The sequence below is a fragment of the Glycine soja genome, chromosome 11 (assembly GCF_004193775.1).
Source record: "Glycine soja cultivar W05 chromosome 11, ASM419377v2, whole genome shotgun sequence".
Taxonomy (NCBI): Eukaryota; Viridiplantae; Streptophyta; class Magnoliopsida; order Fabales; family Fabaceae; genus Glycine; species Glycine soja.
The window spans coordinates 43,101,655-43,117,556 of record NC_041012.1 but is presented as its reverse complement, the minus strand read 5'-3'; the positions used below and the strand labels follow the sequence as shown (position 1 = coordinate 43,117,556).

At 33.1% G+C, this 15,902-nt stretch overlaps 2 protein-coding genes across 7 annotated transcripts; both read right to left on the bottom strand.

Annotated features, from left to right (window-relative positions):
* Positions 1-5,978: 5,978 nt before the first annotated feature.
* On the bottom strand, positions 5,979-7,249 carry LOC114373640. The gene has a single exon (XM_028331146.1). The coding sequence runs from the start codon at positions 7,010-7,012 to the stop codon at positions 6,179-6,181; it is 834 nt and encodes a 277-aa protein (XP_028186947.1). The 5' UTR covers positions 7,013-7,249; the 3' UTR covers positions 5,979-6,178.
* Positions 7,250-11,695: 4,446 nt separating this feature from the next.
* On the bottom strand, positions 11,696-15,287 carry LOC114373588 (heterogeneous nuclear ribonucleoprotein U-like protein 1). Of its 6 annotated transcripts, XM_028331081.1 has the most exons (8): positions 13,728-15,287; positions 13,462-13,650; positions 13,274-13,382; positions 13,106-13,164; positions 12,886-13,035; positions 12,713-12,785; positions 12,094-12,610; positions 11,696-12,020 (listed from the first exon to the last, which is right to left on the bottom strand). In XM_028331081.1, the coding sequence occupies exons 1-5, from the start codon at positions 13,842-13,844 to the stop codon at positions 13,030-13,032; spliced, it is 480 nt and encodes a 159-aa protein (XP_028186882.1). In that variant the 5' UTR covers positions 13,845-15,287; the 3' UTR covers positions 11,696-12,020; positions 12,094-12,610; positions 12,713-12,785; positions 12,886-13,029. The 6 variants fall into 6 exon arrangements, 1 of the variants encoding a protein (XP_028186882.1); XR_003658428.1 differs by having other exon boundaries at positions 12,886-13,012; positions 13,462-15,287; XR_003658427.1 differs by having other exon boundaries at positions 12,886-12,988; positions 13,462-15,287.
* Between the last annotated feature and the right edge of the window lie 615 nt (positions 15,288-15,902).

The window sequence follows — 15,902 nt, the reverse complement described above, 5'->3', positions numbered from 1 at the left end:
TCCATGCCAAAGATTACATTTGTTAAACAAATTAAAGAGAAAAGGTTGCATATTGCATATAGAACCATCAACTTTAACCATGAATGCTCCTAATAATAGTTATATGGGCTTGTTATTTGTGGTGTTGGCGAGTGCTTGTTGCTTGATTTGGCTAGCAATAATGGGAAAGAATATTAAAACCGAAAATAAAATAAGGTAATTTTGTGTAACACTTTGGGTAGAGTCTTGTCTACTTTCTGTGACGATGGAGACGAACATAAGCCGATGACCATACTTAATGGCGAAGAAGATTAGTCCATTACGCTCTGCAGATGTAGCCTTTATTATAGATATACAGTGTTATATGATCCTAAATATGAAATTGATATAACAGCCAATATAACTCAGCTGAATTTGGTCTGCTTCGCACACAAAGGGGTATATCGTCAGTGCATGGTATGTGAAACACGACGGAATATATCTCCTGGATCCTCGTAACATGAAAGAAATATTTCGCGTCAAATGGGAAATTTCGATTGATTATGAATAAGCTTTATCGTCCTTACATTGTTTTGGAAAAATAAATTAATTTATGTATTATCATAATGAAATTGTGCATGAGAACCAATTTAAAATTTGGTCTTAATCAATCACAGTTTGCAAAAACAAAATGTTGAAGAAATTAAACATGTGAAACCAAATATTTTATTTTATATGGTATTAACGTGCTCTCTAACGGATGAATATGAGTTTCATCCGCAGACGAGCCAATGCTCACTCTTTTACTAGGCGTCTAGATTCTATGTTAGTTTGCAAGTATTTTTTTTTATAATTCACCTGTCTATATTAATTCAATAATTCTCTTCTTAATGAAATGATATCAACCTCTTTTTGAAGTAGGAAAAAAAAACGCACAACTCAGTTGCCGCTGAACTCACTGGACAAATCTCAAGCATTTTTATTATTTTATGCTTGATAATAAAAGATTATCTCCACAAAGACTATATTATTAGTTATCGGAATACTCATAAAAAAATTAGTTCTCGGATAAAGTTCAAAAGAGATTAAGAAGAAGATCGATGAACAAAGAAAACAGGAATTAATTGTTAGATGACAAAAATTTCAAGAAACTTCTATTAAAGAATAAGAAAATAATTGCTAATTAAAGGAATGACGAATGCTAAAAAAAAAATTAAAAATGACGATCAAACTGTTTAGGAGGGAGACGTTTTATGAGATTAGATGATTCTGATTTTTAAATGTACAATTTTAGTTTGATTTACAAAATACTAGGTTTTATATCCGCTGATTAAAAAAATTAGATTTTATGTCCGTGCAATTCTACAAACATTTTCCATTATCCTGAAAATATCATCCTGTCCAGTATAGATATGTCTCAGACTCCAGGAGTCTTTGCCTGCCATGTCCATAATTGAGGTGTAGAAATGGTTAACACGTATATAACGTGTTTGTTTCTTCGTTTTCGGCCTTCAAATCATGTAAAAGCAAGATGCCAGTTATTTTCATAAAACGTTGCTTATGAATGTGTCAACATGATCCAATGTCTACACAAAGATGCTCATAATTGCTCCAAAAAACTTTGATATATTGTAACTGATATTTTAAAATTAAGTTATGTAGAATCAATTTTAAATCATTTATATAACTAAATTGTATGTTTAAAATAATTTAATTATAAATTTATATTAAAATGTATTCAAAGATACAAAATCACTTTTCTAATGCCAAAACAAAACAAACAGGTACTACACCCTTGTTAGACACTCCAATTTCGTTTTCATGAGAATTGGATTATGTTTGATCTTAAAATATTGGCTGGTGAACAAAAACAAACTTCAACGTAGGAATCTGGCTTGTGAGCTGAATCGGAAGGCATGTCAAGTGATTGTCTATGTCTTTTGTGGCAATTTCGAAAGTTGATAGATTGTTTAACAGGATCAATCTAATTGAGTGGAGCCCCTGAAATAAGCATCCCATTTCCGATGAACGCAGTACTGTCGTGCTTGAGAACAGTGAAAACATCTTAATTATTGATGAGGAGACTTGATTTGATGAGCATGCATCATCAGAAACTGGCTCAACATGGTAGGTACTGGGTTTATCTGGTTTAACCATTTCTCTCTACTATCTAGAATGTTTTAACCCGTTGAAAATTATATCAGAATTTTAAACTGGAGATATTTTTTTTAAAATCTATTCATGTATGCAAATAATTTAGTGCTAAATCATTCTAATTAAAAAAAAAACGTTGGATGCAAATAAGAATGAAATCAATCATACCAATTTTATTGAATTTGAACATGGAAATCTTGCTTCTACTTCCTTCAATATAATTTTGAGTGAGAATTAATTAAAAAAGTATTATTATCGATCAGCATTCATTGAGCTGCTGACAAAAAAAAAAGCCTTATTCATTGAGCTTATCTTCAATCTCATTTACACTTTAATTTCTTTTTATTTCTTATCCATTACTTATCATATTTATCATTTTTTTTCCTATTTTTCTTTTTACCCATATACTCCAAAAATGAAGTGTCTATTTAACATTTTTCTTAAAAAAAAAATAAAAAAGACGGGACAAAAAAGCCTAAGCACAAAGGGAGACCAGCAAACATTAGAATAAATCTTGACAAACCAAACTAGCTAGCTTAAAGAGGGATGGGCAGTGTGCTTTAACAAGGAACTCTGAAAGAGGAAGCCATGCATGGCCAACATTGTCCGAGTGATCAACACGTACGCTAGTTGCTTTATACTAACATATATATGTACATCCTGACGGTCCCCAAGCAAAGTGTAAAGATATTAATTAATATCTTAACCAAGGAAATGTTACCTGCATTTTCTTCATCGCAATCTTTAAAGACATTCACTCATTTTAAGGTCTGACTTGTTTATTGAATTGCCTTAATTTCTAAGTTCTAACACCCACTACCTTCTTTGATTTTGCTGCTACTAGCACTTGTGGCCCTCTGAATCACGATAGATGACACCCTGACCCTTGCCAATATTCTTCTTCGCCGAGGCATCAAGGTTAACCTTGATGGTGGTTTCCATCTAATAGCTAGGGATTCCTTCATGTTGACTATCCCCATGCATCTCATCACACTTAGTTGGCAGCAACAGTGAGTTCGCTTTCTTGATATCCAGAACCGCAGAGTATAGCCCATTTTCTGAAAATTTCCACACTAGGCAATCAATCATTGATGGAAAACAAAGGAAGAATAATAGACTGGATTTGTGTGGTAACATGTACTGTAAACAACCTTCAAAAAAATTAAAATAAGCGTTTAAAAAAATATTTTTTTTAAGTTTAAACAAATTCACCCATATATGATTTTATTTCCTGCCCTCTTGATCATCAAGAAATATTTATATGATAGGACTAAATTACAATATATTAATTGTAATGCTTTTAATTGTTGATTTTTCTGCAACTCATACATTATACTTCACACGGTTATACTTTATTCAATATTTTTGCTGGTTAGAATCTTCTACTGGTCAGAATCTTCTAAATAATCATTTTTGAAACATCAACAATCATTCGGTAATACTATCAAGATCAATAACTATTTTTACAAATAAACATGTAACTTTTTAACGTCTTGTCATACTCATGAGATATTTCATAAGTACTAGTATTAAAAAATTACATTCTCATAACATTTGAGAATGATCATTTTTGTCAACATCACTACTTTTGGCATTGTTACTACTACCATCATCTCTGTCATCACTATTTGCACTGCTATCATTGTCACGATTATCATCTTTACCTCCGACATCATCGTCCCAACCACTCCTCACTACCACCACACCAGAGTTGGCATCTACACAACCAGCACTCAACAACTAACATTTTTATCATCATCAACATTATTATTGTTATTATTGTTATTGTCACCATCATTATACAAATCTTGTTAAACTAATTTTAATAGGATAAAAAACTTTCAAAATAACTTTATTTTTAAACTGAAAATCAAAGAAAACTATAATATACAAACTAAAGAATTGTTTCTATTTTTAATTTTTGAAATTTATGATTAAAAACAATCCCAAACAGTCTTAGCTCTCAAATACTGTTTAACCCGTAAGTTTTTCATTTTACTAAAATTAAACCAAGAAGTTATGTGAATGATATTGAAAAAATTCACATCTAATTGGATTTCATATTAAAAGACACCTAGCCTGCACAAGTTGCGGGCTAAATAGGAAAATAATAATGAGAGTCGGATTTCAAATATCGTTTAATTAATATCATTAAATATAGGATTACAAGGAGTCTTTAAATTATTTTTAATAATAAATTTTATATTAAGATATAGGCTGAATTGTAATTTTTATCCCCAAATTTTTCAAATTTATAATTTGGGTTCTTTTGATTTTTAATTATATATAACATTTCATTTTCTTAATTTTATAAATTTGTGATTTTGGTCCCTTAATAAATTATTAACTAATAATTGTAATTACTAAAAATATTAAATTAATTATAAATTAAATAAAAATTATTAATTATTAAAAAAAACTTTTAAGGAAAAGAGGAGGAGCATAATGTGTGAAAAATTAAGATTAATTTTTTTTAATAATTAATGATTTTAATTAATTTATAATTAACTTGATAACTTAATTAATCATGACTATTTGTTAATAATGGACCAAAATTATCAATTTATAAGATTAAAAAATCAAAATCATAAATTTTAAAAAATAGAAGGAATAAAATCACAAGCTAAAATATATTACCTGTGAGAATAATTAGTTACTGGTATTTGCCACAAAACGACATTTATTCATTCTGAAAAAAAATTAAGCTTTTGAACAGAAATCCTGGTTGCACAGACAATCACAAACAGAAGGTTGTAAATTCCCTTGGAATTTGACGTCTCTCAACTTTTGATAGGCACCATGCGCGATACCGATAAAATCCTCAAAAACATGGACATATGGGTATATGTATAAACAAAGTGAATATGAGGTAATAAGAATCTTCTCTAGACAGCAAAACCTGAAGCCTAAATGCCTAAATTAATCTTTTACTTGTTTATTCCTAGACTCGTAGAGTGAAAGTCCCTTTCATTTGTCTCAACTGCTAAGAGAAATTTTAAGATATAAAAATTGATTCAAACTATTGTCAAAGTTTCTATTCACATTTATATTCTTATGTATTGGTATGTATCAAACAATAATGTTACTCTTAGTACGTCGTGTCACTTGTCACTCTCCCTTCAATCCATTTAACTTTTCTACCGCTACATGGGACATGCAAAGTGCAAACCGCTTCAAGTGGGGTATAGTGTTTGAACTTTGATTGAACCAAGTACTCACGCTATTTCAAATGCTACGTGGTAGGAGTGCCTTCAAAGTCCATTTTGGGGGTGCAAAGTATAACAAGTAACAACCAATCATTGACCAGACATATATAGGACCATATCATGTCATGGAGAAATTCTAAGATCCTCCTCACAACCGTTCAATTTTTATTAAATACTACATTTTGTAATTTAAATTGATTTTTTATTCTTAAAAATAAACTATCTTTATATATTTTGTTAGTTTAAAGCATGCAATTTTGTGTATAACATTTACAAGGCATCGTTAGAACAATACTTATTTTTGAAATCAACTTACCTTTGTTGAAAAAATGTCTATCATTTTATACTTTAACACATTTTAGTTATCAACAGAATAATTTTTTTACCAAAGATTTTTTTTAAAAAAAAGTATGATTGCAATTAGTATAATTAAGATTTTATTGCAATTCCCAACTACAATTATTACTATAGTACTAGGTTTTAAAAGTTTTCATAATCACACTATGACTGCAATTAGAATCACTTGCCCGCAAGTTAAATCTTAAACGCATAATCAAAACCTTGACTATAATATAGGAAAAATCTCACCATATGCATTAATTTGTAGAGTAACTAATGGAGATAGAGGGACGAATGGGGAGGGGTATCTTAGTCATTTAATGGCATTTGAATATTTGGGATTAGTGATTAATTCCACTTAAAGATTTGATAAGAGAGTAGTACAATGGTGACCACATCCAAAAGAGACATACTACTCTGCCATAATCCAAAGTAATTCCAAATCTCTAATTTTCCCTTTCCCTTATCCCAAAAACAAATCACATAATAATCCACCATGTTAATCTTTAGTAAACATCACACTAATTGCAACCAATCTCACCGGAAAAGGGGTCGTCCTCGCCGGAAAATTCCCTGTGCCTCGTCGGAGAAATATCAATCTCGATCAAATTCTCCTCATCGAAGTGAAACCCCACTTCCCTCTTCTTGCAACCGTCAAGAGCTATCTCAATTAACCCTTCCCTGTCTTCTTCATCCCATCTGAAGCACATGTTCTCCGGCGAGTCCCAGTTCTCCGTCGCCGGAAACCCACTCTCCGACGAGCTATCGGAGTCAGTTTCAGGGTAGTACCGTGACAACGACGGGTGCCTCAAAATACCCTCGTCACGTTTCTCATTTTGATTCTGCTCTGTTTCTTCACCTTCGTATATGACCTCCAACGGCGCTTTCACGTTCCACTCCACGAAAGACTCGTCAAAACGCGAACTTGATTGAAAACCCATTTGAGATTTTATCGTTGTTTGAGATTGGCTCGTGATCCACCTGTAAACATGATCCTGAGAATCGGTTTCCACCGGTTCAATGGGATTCCCCTGTTTCTCTTCTCTGTTTCCCCTGTTTTCTTCGTTTGCAATGGGTTCAGGTTCAACCGGGTTTTTCTTCTCTTCATTTTGAGACCTCTGAATTGCACCGAGACGGAGAAGGAGGAGCAAGAGAACCCCAGAGAGAAACAGCACGGGTGAGAAAACTATCTTCCAAAATAGATGAGGCAAATAAAGGAGAATCAAGAAACAGAAAGTGACAATGCATGAAAACAGAGGTTGGGAAGAGTGAACAGAGAGAAGGGAAAGTGTTTCTGTGCATAACGAGTTGATAATGAGCTTCGTTTCTAAAAGAAACTCGCTCTCCTCCTCCATTGGCTACAATTATACGTTGCAAAAGATAAATAACTATGATACCAAGAGAATAGGTGATGCTAAGAAAAGAAAAGCCATGAGCAGAGTCAGAAAAGTTAGAAAATGGAATGGTGAAAGGGAACAGTGTAGAGGAGGGCTTTAGACAGGGTGTAGTGTGGGATTTATAAGGCCTTTTTTGCGTGAGAAGAAGGCATGGAATAATAGGGTGGGAAGGAAAGGGGGTGTGTGGTCCTGTGTTATGCAATAACCAAGACGATCTTTTATGCATACACGAAAAAAATACAAATCCAACCTAAAAAGTTGTTATGCTTTTACACTTCTCAAACTCATCATTTTAATCAATCACTGTATTTGCCCCGTACTCAATTTAGGTTTTTATTCATGGAATCTATTCCATTTTTTATTTTAATTACCAATCCAAGACGTTGGTTTGAGGTCCGAATGGAGGTAAGTATTCCATTGTTTTTGGTAATTACTTTGCATAAATGTGAAACTTTACCCAAACCACATGCCATGCCGCGTAGACAGTCTATTTTGGGTAAAAAGGTTAAACATGTGATCATAGAAAGAAAAAAAGTTTAAAGTAATTTGGATATAATTAGTGAGCTTAATGTTTTTTTTGGTGTTAATGTATAAACTTTTACACTATTGTTTATTTAATTAAAAATCATTGTTATATGATTTGAGATATTATATAAGTCAATCAACTTATGTTATTTTAAATTATAATTTATTATTAAATAATAGTATAATTTTTTTTTACATAAGTGCATTTTAGTATGTACTATTAGTGTAATTTTTTTATATTATTAATCAATAAGAAATCATTTTTAGTATCCTTAAAAAAAGAACTTTTAATATGATTTTAAGATAACTATTATAAAAATCAACAAATTTTCAATATAAAATTATCCATTCATAACTTATTTTTTCATAATTTAAAATATAATAATTATGCGATATTAATATAAAATCTTTTATACTATCAACTAAAAACAAATCATCATTCGTATGATTTTTAATATAATTATTATAAAGGTTAATAAATTTATCATACATCATAGTTTAATTTATTATTAGATGATAATATAAATTTGTTTTATTTTATTAGTATATAATTTGTTTTTTTTTCATAATTTAGACGTTAATGACTATGCACTGTAAATATGTAAAAAATTTATTACATAGTTTTAAGATTGTATAAAAAAAAAATTGACTATATTTTCTTAAAATAATATAACACCTATCCAATTCATATTATTTTGTTTCCTACAAGAACTAAAAGATTCCAAAGATTTTTCCCTAGTGATTTCGAATTGGTTTAGTCCATTCCCTATTCTATTTTTAATATATGAAACTTTGTTAGATCCTTTGAACATATTGATTAAGATTAAATTTTTTTATCACATGCATGGAAAATGAAACTCCATAGATATATACTCAAATACATTTACTATTGATAAACACAACCAATAATAAAATGACACATTAATAAAATTTAAATAAAAAGAAAAAAAAACATAATTCTTTGTCTATTTCAGGATCCATTTATTTTCTTCAAATGTCCTTTCCTCCTTAGTACCTGACACCAACTTATAAAGACCCATTAAAAAAAAAAAAACTCATTTCTTTCTTTAAAGCCATGCTGCTCGCCAAATCAAACCAGCAGAAAAGAGTATTGATTGAAATAGATTTGCGGTACCAATCCTGTTATTAATGTTGATGGCGTTTGTCTCCTTAGATTTTGTAGCTTGTGACACCTTTTAAAAGAAATTTAGTTCATTTTTACTTTTTGTTTCCTTTTTCTATACTTGTTTATGGATCCAACCAGAGAAAACAAGGCCTAAAGTTTAACCTTGTTAGAATATATGCATGCACCGGAGAAATTTCAAAAATGGGGCCGTAAGTCGGAAATTGGCGACCTTGGCACCCAATCTGATAGAAAACACTCAAATTCATTGTTGTCATTTCTTGATAGAAGATTTATTTGAGGCAATCTGATAGGACACTTTCTTCACAATTTGGCAGAGCAACCAAAAATTGTTGTTGCACCAGAACTGAGTTGAGCTTTCTGAAGATTATGAAGTATTTCGGGGTAGAGAAAATAGTTTTTGTGGTTACAATTAGGTTGTAATCTTTGTTAAAATGATGACTTGCTTTTCTATCATTCACTTTTTCGCAATCTTACTTGTGAAGTAGCTTTGGCCTCGGCTTCAATCTTTTATTTATGAATTATGAATGGAGGGTGGAATGTTTAATTTCGAAAACGTATTTAATGGTTGAATTTATGTGTTTTCATTGGACGATCTAATAAAAATAAAATCCATGGTTAGTTAGTAGTAACAATATCTCAGAGTACCTTTTGTAATGTCGTTAAGAATAGTTAAATTATGTATATGTGATCTTTATTAAAAAAAAAAAGGAAGAATAAGAAAATTTAAAATTTTGCTAGTATTTCGGAACCTTATTGTACTATCACACTATGCCTGTGCGTATGGGGTTATGTATTGAACTATTCACCGAAAATGTATTGATGACTGTTGACTTTCGCTGCTTCAACCAAACCAGTCCTTTAATTAGCAATGCCATGATTGTGTTTATGCTTTATATTTCCTGCAATAAGAAAAGGCAAAGCTAACACTTCATGCATTAAGTATACAAGTTCAACAAGACATTAAATAAGGGACCCATTTGCCAAAAACTTCTAAAAACACTAAATTCATTGTATGTGTGTTGTATTAACAGCTCAGTAACATCCATGCAAAGATGATAGGGCAAACGAAGCAAACATTAGTTCTTGTTCATCAAATATCATAAATAGTTACTGAAAGCCAGCATACTCAGTTTCCACCTACAACTCCCGAGCTGCAAAATCATTACCAAGTTAAGAGCTCCATTATTCTCCCGATACTAATAGCATGTCTCTTCAATAGTTATTTGTTCCCCAACATTCCCTGCATTAAAAGCCCCACTATTGTACCCTACATTTGGGTCAGTTACAACCCACAAGCTTATTCCTTCCTCTTGGCTTAGGTTCATTTCCACCCAACCCAACACCTAAATTTCTCACATTGCTCAGTTTCCCCCCAGCATGACTTGTCAGCTTCCATAATTACGCATCAGCACTGTTCTATTCATCCTTCTTTCTTGCAACTCAATACACACAAATAATACATGCAATAAGTATCAAAGTTGGTGGTAATATGAACATTAAAAGTGTAGTTTCCTCGTGTTCCCTTTTGGACTTTTGAAGTGGCCCACTTATGGATTGCCACGTGCAGACATAGAGTTTACACCCTTCTGTCATTAAGCATCTCAGTAAATTCATATTGTACAATTTCCCATATGTACAATTTGACTGCAAATAAAGGTTGTGATTTCTGTCATTTGACTAAACTATCTTTTACTTAGAATTCAAATCAAGTAAGGCTACTGCTCCTTTTCACTTAGTTCATATGGACGAATATGATTGGGGGCCTGTAACCAGTTCTTCTAGTCATGGTCATCGATACTTTCTCACTGTTGATGATTTTTAAGACAGGTGGATTTTTTTTATGAGATCAAAGGCTAAAACTAAAAATCTTGTTTACATCTTTGTTACCTCTGTAAAGATTCAATTTGATTGCATGATTACATTAGGACTGATAATGGTGCTGAGTTTCTCTTGCCAGAAATTTATGCTACTCATGGAATTTTACCTCAAACTTCTTGTGTTAAGACACCTGAACAAAACTCTATTGTAGAACGAAAGCATTCACATATACTTAATCTGACTAGGTCTCTACGCTATCAAGCTCACATTTCCAAATCATTCTGGTTATATGCCATTAGCCATGCAGTTCATCTTATTAACAGGTTACCTTTATTGGTGACTCTCATTTCTTGGTGTTATTAGTTGTTGATCACCCTTCTAAATCTGAATACAGAATACTAACTGGCTAACTGCCACTATATGTGAGATTCAGTGGATCACTTACTTCTAGATCTTGAAAAGGCCTTCATCTTTCCCGCTTTACATGTGATAGACAATTCGTGCATCACATTACTTCTAATCATAATTTTCATGGACAACTAAACTTTTTGAAATTAACTATCACATTGTTCAAAGAAGTTAAGTGGCCACATTGTTTTTCATCATTTTGTCTCCAGGCTGTTTAGTTGAGGCACTGGAAAAACTCCCATTCTTTATTAAGTTCCTTTTCGACAATAATCCGACACCTTAACAGAACTTGCTTCCATAGAACTGTTCAGAGCATTGAACTTCTTTCCTCTTTTTTTTTTTTTTTTTCTTTTCCTTTTCCAATTACCGTTGTAGCCTAGTATTGGAAAGAATAAGTAACGTATTAAAATTTTAAATGCTTTGTAGATAGTCTTTAATTGGTTCACAAAAAGGATACATGCAAGCAATTCCATGCGAAACACTAACAGATATATATAATTTTGCAGAAAAACAATGACTTGTAGATTCACCTCCCCTGAAGTGAGAAGACAATTATATCCATACATGACTTGAATTGAAGTATTTTATGAATTTAACCAAAACTTCAAGTCAAGGGTGGATGTACTCTTATCCTCTCACTACACATTTTCTTTATACAAATTCCTTTATAAGAAAAAACTAAATCATCAAACTTCTTCCATGGTTGCATTTGGTAATTAAGTGTATGAATGAACAGAAAACTACTAAACTATTTTTTCGTTTATATTTTTGCCTATAAAACAAACCTCACTTTATTACTTTCCATTCACGTACATAATTGAATAAAATAATAAATATCAGATACATGAACAGATATACATATATACAAATTTTTGCAGTCAGTGGAAGTGAAGCCTTGTTCCCCTTCACAACATTAATATATAGACAATCAGGTGGGCAAGCAGAATCTACATAGCAGTTAGAATTATCTTGGACGCTGAGAGGCATATCTTCCTGAATACGGCGTGTTAATAGGTGAACTTCCATATGTAGGTCTTGTAGTCGGTGTCCCATATGGGGAAAGTGAATCTGAGATAAGATAGCAACAAATAAGGATTGTATTAATTAAAAAATGTCAACAAAAATGGAAGAGAGTAACTACCAAATGTTGTTGGGGAGCGAGTATGCAGGTCAGGCTGGATACCTCTGTAGAAATGGCTGGAAACCTCTCTAGGATAATCGAAAGACATTGCCCTAGCCCTTGCTACTGGAGAGGATTCATTCATGCCACTCCTGTAGGCACCAGGATAAGGTTCCTTACAAGTGCTAAAATCAAAAGATATTGCCCTTGCACTTGCTATTGGAGAGGGTTCATTCATGCCACTCATGTAGGCATCAGGAAAAGCATCCCGAGAAACCATATTGTTCTCTACAATGTTTGGTCTGTATGGGCCACCCACAACAGAGTTGTTGTAATTCCGGATATCACCAGTCAGAATGGCACCGTAAGTTTGATTATAACCGGCAATATCTCTAGCAAAACAACTTGATTCTTTATTGGAATAGGGTTCACAAGAAGTGGGCGCTCTGGCAACATGCGGAATTTGACTTCCTGGATATACTCCAGAAAATGAATTCATACTCCCATTAAGTTCAGTCACATGATCATTTGCATTAACCTAAAGAACAGTTATTCCACCTAGGTATCAGCGTCATTGCCACAAAAACGGAATAAATGAGATGGTTAAGGTTTCAATTAGAAATATCTAAAATGAGCAAACCTGACTAACTTGACCAGGGGTCCCATAGATGGGAAGAGTGATAGGAGAATAAGAGCCTGGCAGATGAAGACCACTGCCAGAACCAAAGCGCACTGTTGTTAAGATCATTAAAAAGTAGCATCAAATAACAAACATACTGCAAGGTAAACAAATAACTGCGTGTAGATAAAAACCTGTCAAACTTCTTTTATTTTGAAAAGTGGACCCAGCAAAAGACTCAAAAGAACCTCCAGGGGATCATGTTGATGAGTTATTACAAGATATATATGCAAGATTCTGGTTCATCAGATCCAAATATTTCTGAGACTTGCCTTGGTTCAGTTCTACAAACATAACCTCAAAATACAAATAAATATTTAGGCAGAACATGAAGTAGACTAGGTTGCTAAATACCTGATAAAAAAATTCATCAGAACAAGGCATATCGTTGCTTTTAGGCAGAACATAATTAGCTGCCACAACCATAAACAGAATAAATAGGCCATAAGAAGAGTGTAAGTTAAGAGAAATAATGAACTTTTAACCATCAGATAACAAGTAAAGGAAATGAAAGAAAAATACCTATCATTTTATTCACAGCATCAGGTGGCACTTCTTTCCCCATTTCTGTAAATCTTTTATCATACCGTATCTTGAGCTCTTCCGGCTTTGGGAATACAACAACAGCAAACTGAAATGGACAAAAAAGTATATTACCAAATCCATAGAATATTTATCTTCCAAGCTCCAACAATCAGATAAATAGCTACCTTCTGATAATCAGCAAATGGCTCAAGCTTAGGCTTACGCGCACTTTTATAGACATTTGTCTGGTCAATTATATAATTGCGAGGTATATTAGCTGCCCTGGATAGCAGTACATTGAAAATTCGAGTAGCCCTATCCATCAAAAGATCAAATCTTTCACCATAGTTGTTTCTCCACAATAGTCCAGGTACCAGCGTAACATTGACTTTCAGCAAAAACTACAAACAGAAAACAATGATCACAACATTGGGCCAAGCAAAGCACAAACCTTCATCTGATCAAGAATTGAGTTTGTCCCAAGCAACACATAACGCTTCTCTGGATGATCTTTCACCCATTTTTCTGCCCATGTAGTCTTGCCTGAAGCTGGTAATCCCACCATCATTATCACTTCGCAATCCCTAGGTTCAGAAAAAGAAGGTCCGATCACTATGTTTCTGCCCTCCACAGTGGAGGCCCAAGGTTTGAACCCTTCTTAAGGAACAAGTCCATCTTCGACACTGAACTGCATCTGGACCACAACATTTTTCAACAGCACATGTGGAAAAAGGGCTGATGTCCATTGTAAGTTCCCTGGAGAAGAATCCGCCACTCCAAGGCGAGCTACATCAAATTGAGTCGCAGCACCCAACAATTTCCCAGTCTTGGAGAAACCAATAGAAGCCAGCGGTTTGCTTTCGAGGTCAACACAACAAACTATTGTATCACCAACACCAAACTTGTCACCAAAATCTAAGAATCTTCCACATTTTGAAAACTTGCCCGTGCCACCTTATCCAAAGCTCTGCCTGGACTCCCCTAGGTTTCCAACCGCATTGTCCCCTCTGGAAATCCCGAGGCAACAAATATGCTGCTGCTCAGGGGCAGTGTCCTCCATGTTAACCGTCTGTGCAGAAACCACTTTGCAGGCAAAACAATATCTACCTCTGGTTATTCCCACCTTAGCTCGGGCACCAGACCAGTAATAAGCAAACCCTTCCTCATGAAGGCCATATCGAACAAGTCCATTGCCATCAATATTGAAATCTAGCAATAAATCATCAAATTGTTAATTTTCCTAAGGTAACAGATAAATGAGTTAAACAAAGAAAGCAATAAAATATTTGACTATTTAGCATATAACTAAGTATTAACAGCTCAAGAAAATATTATGACGTTAAATTGACAAATCCCCAACCCATTTTCCCCTAAGAGAGCAATAACTTGCGATTCTTTCAATATTATAACAATTTTAACTCTTCAGCGTCAAATTTATTAAAGTGCTTGGGATAAGTCATAAGATGTTTGGTTTTCAATGAAAACAAGTAACAAGATGGATAGTAAAGAGAAAATGAGTGCAGGTGTTTCTGGAGTTCGAGGCCCAGAATTCCTCCAAAGAAAGGGATAAGATAAGGAAAAGAAACTTTGATTTCTGCTTGCAAATTCATTACATGGGTTGACAATTTATAAGCTTCATTTGCTAATTATTCGTTCCTTTTTTTGCAGGTTCTAGAGAAAGCTAGCAATAACAGAATTGCAACAATTATCCTAACAGAAAAAGCATATTCCCAACAGGATCATCCAAGGGCCCAATCCTGCAAGCCAACTCAGCAATCCTGCTCCTATTCTGTTAACGCTCGCCTCCTCATGGTTTGATTTGTCTGATGGTTGATTCATAACACCAAGTCACAGTCCGCAGGATTGAGAAGAACTTGCAGAGAAGAAGGAGATGCAACGGATTCAGATTCAGATTCAGATTCAGATTCCTTCGCCTTCTTGGATAACGAGTGAGGATCGTCGTCTTTCTCCGCGAAATGCCTTTTGTTCGAAGCCATTGTTATTTCTTAAGGACCGGCGCCAAACCACCAGAGCCACATGCATTTTATACTCACTAGGTACTCCTCCATCTTTGGGCTTAGCCCACTAATCCAATTAGAGAAAGGCTATTTCTTTCAACAGTTTCTTTTCTATTCACACCTCAATTTTTAATTTCAAATCATTATATATATTATTTTTAATAAGCAACAAGTGATTATATTGGTTTCATATTTCTAGGAATTAAATTTTGAAAGCATATAAAATTTTCATCCGATGAAATATTTCAATTTTTTAGAATTTAAATTCCAAAAAACTAAAAAAAAATACATATTTTAATAGATTAATTTATGAAAATCGTTTCTACTTGAGATTATTATTGTTGAGTTCATTGTGAATAATAGTTTCTCTAAAAACAAATATATAAATAAAATTATTGGATAAATAAAATTGGAGAATAAATACTACATAAGAAGAATCAAACAGTGTATAAATAAATAAATAAAAAATGGTACAAATGGTGGATATAACTTAAGTAAAACACAAAATTCATAGTGGATAAAAAATATTAAACTCATAGTATTGTACATAACTTCTTCGGTCTCATTTTCCTGTTAGGGGATCAGGTTGTTCTGGGTAATGAGATGTA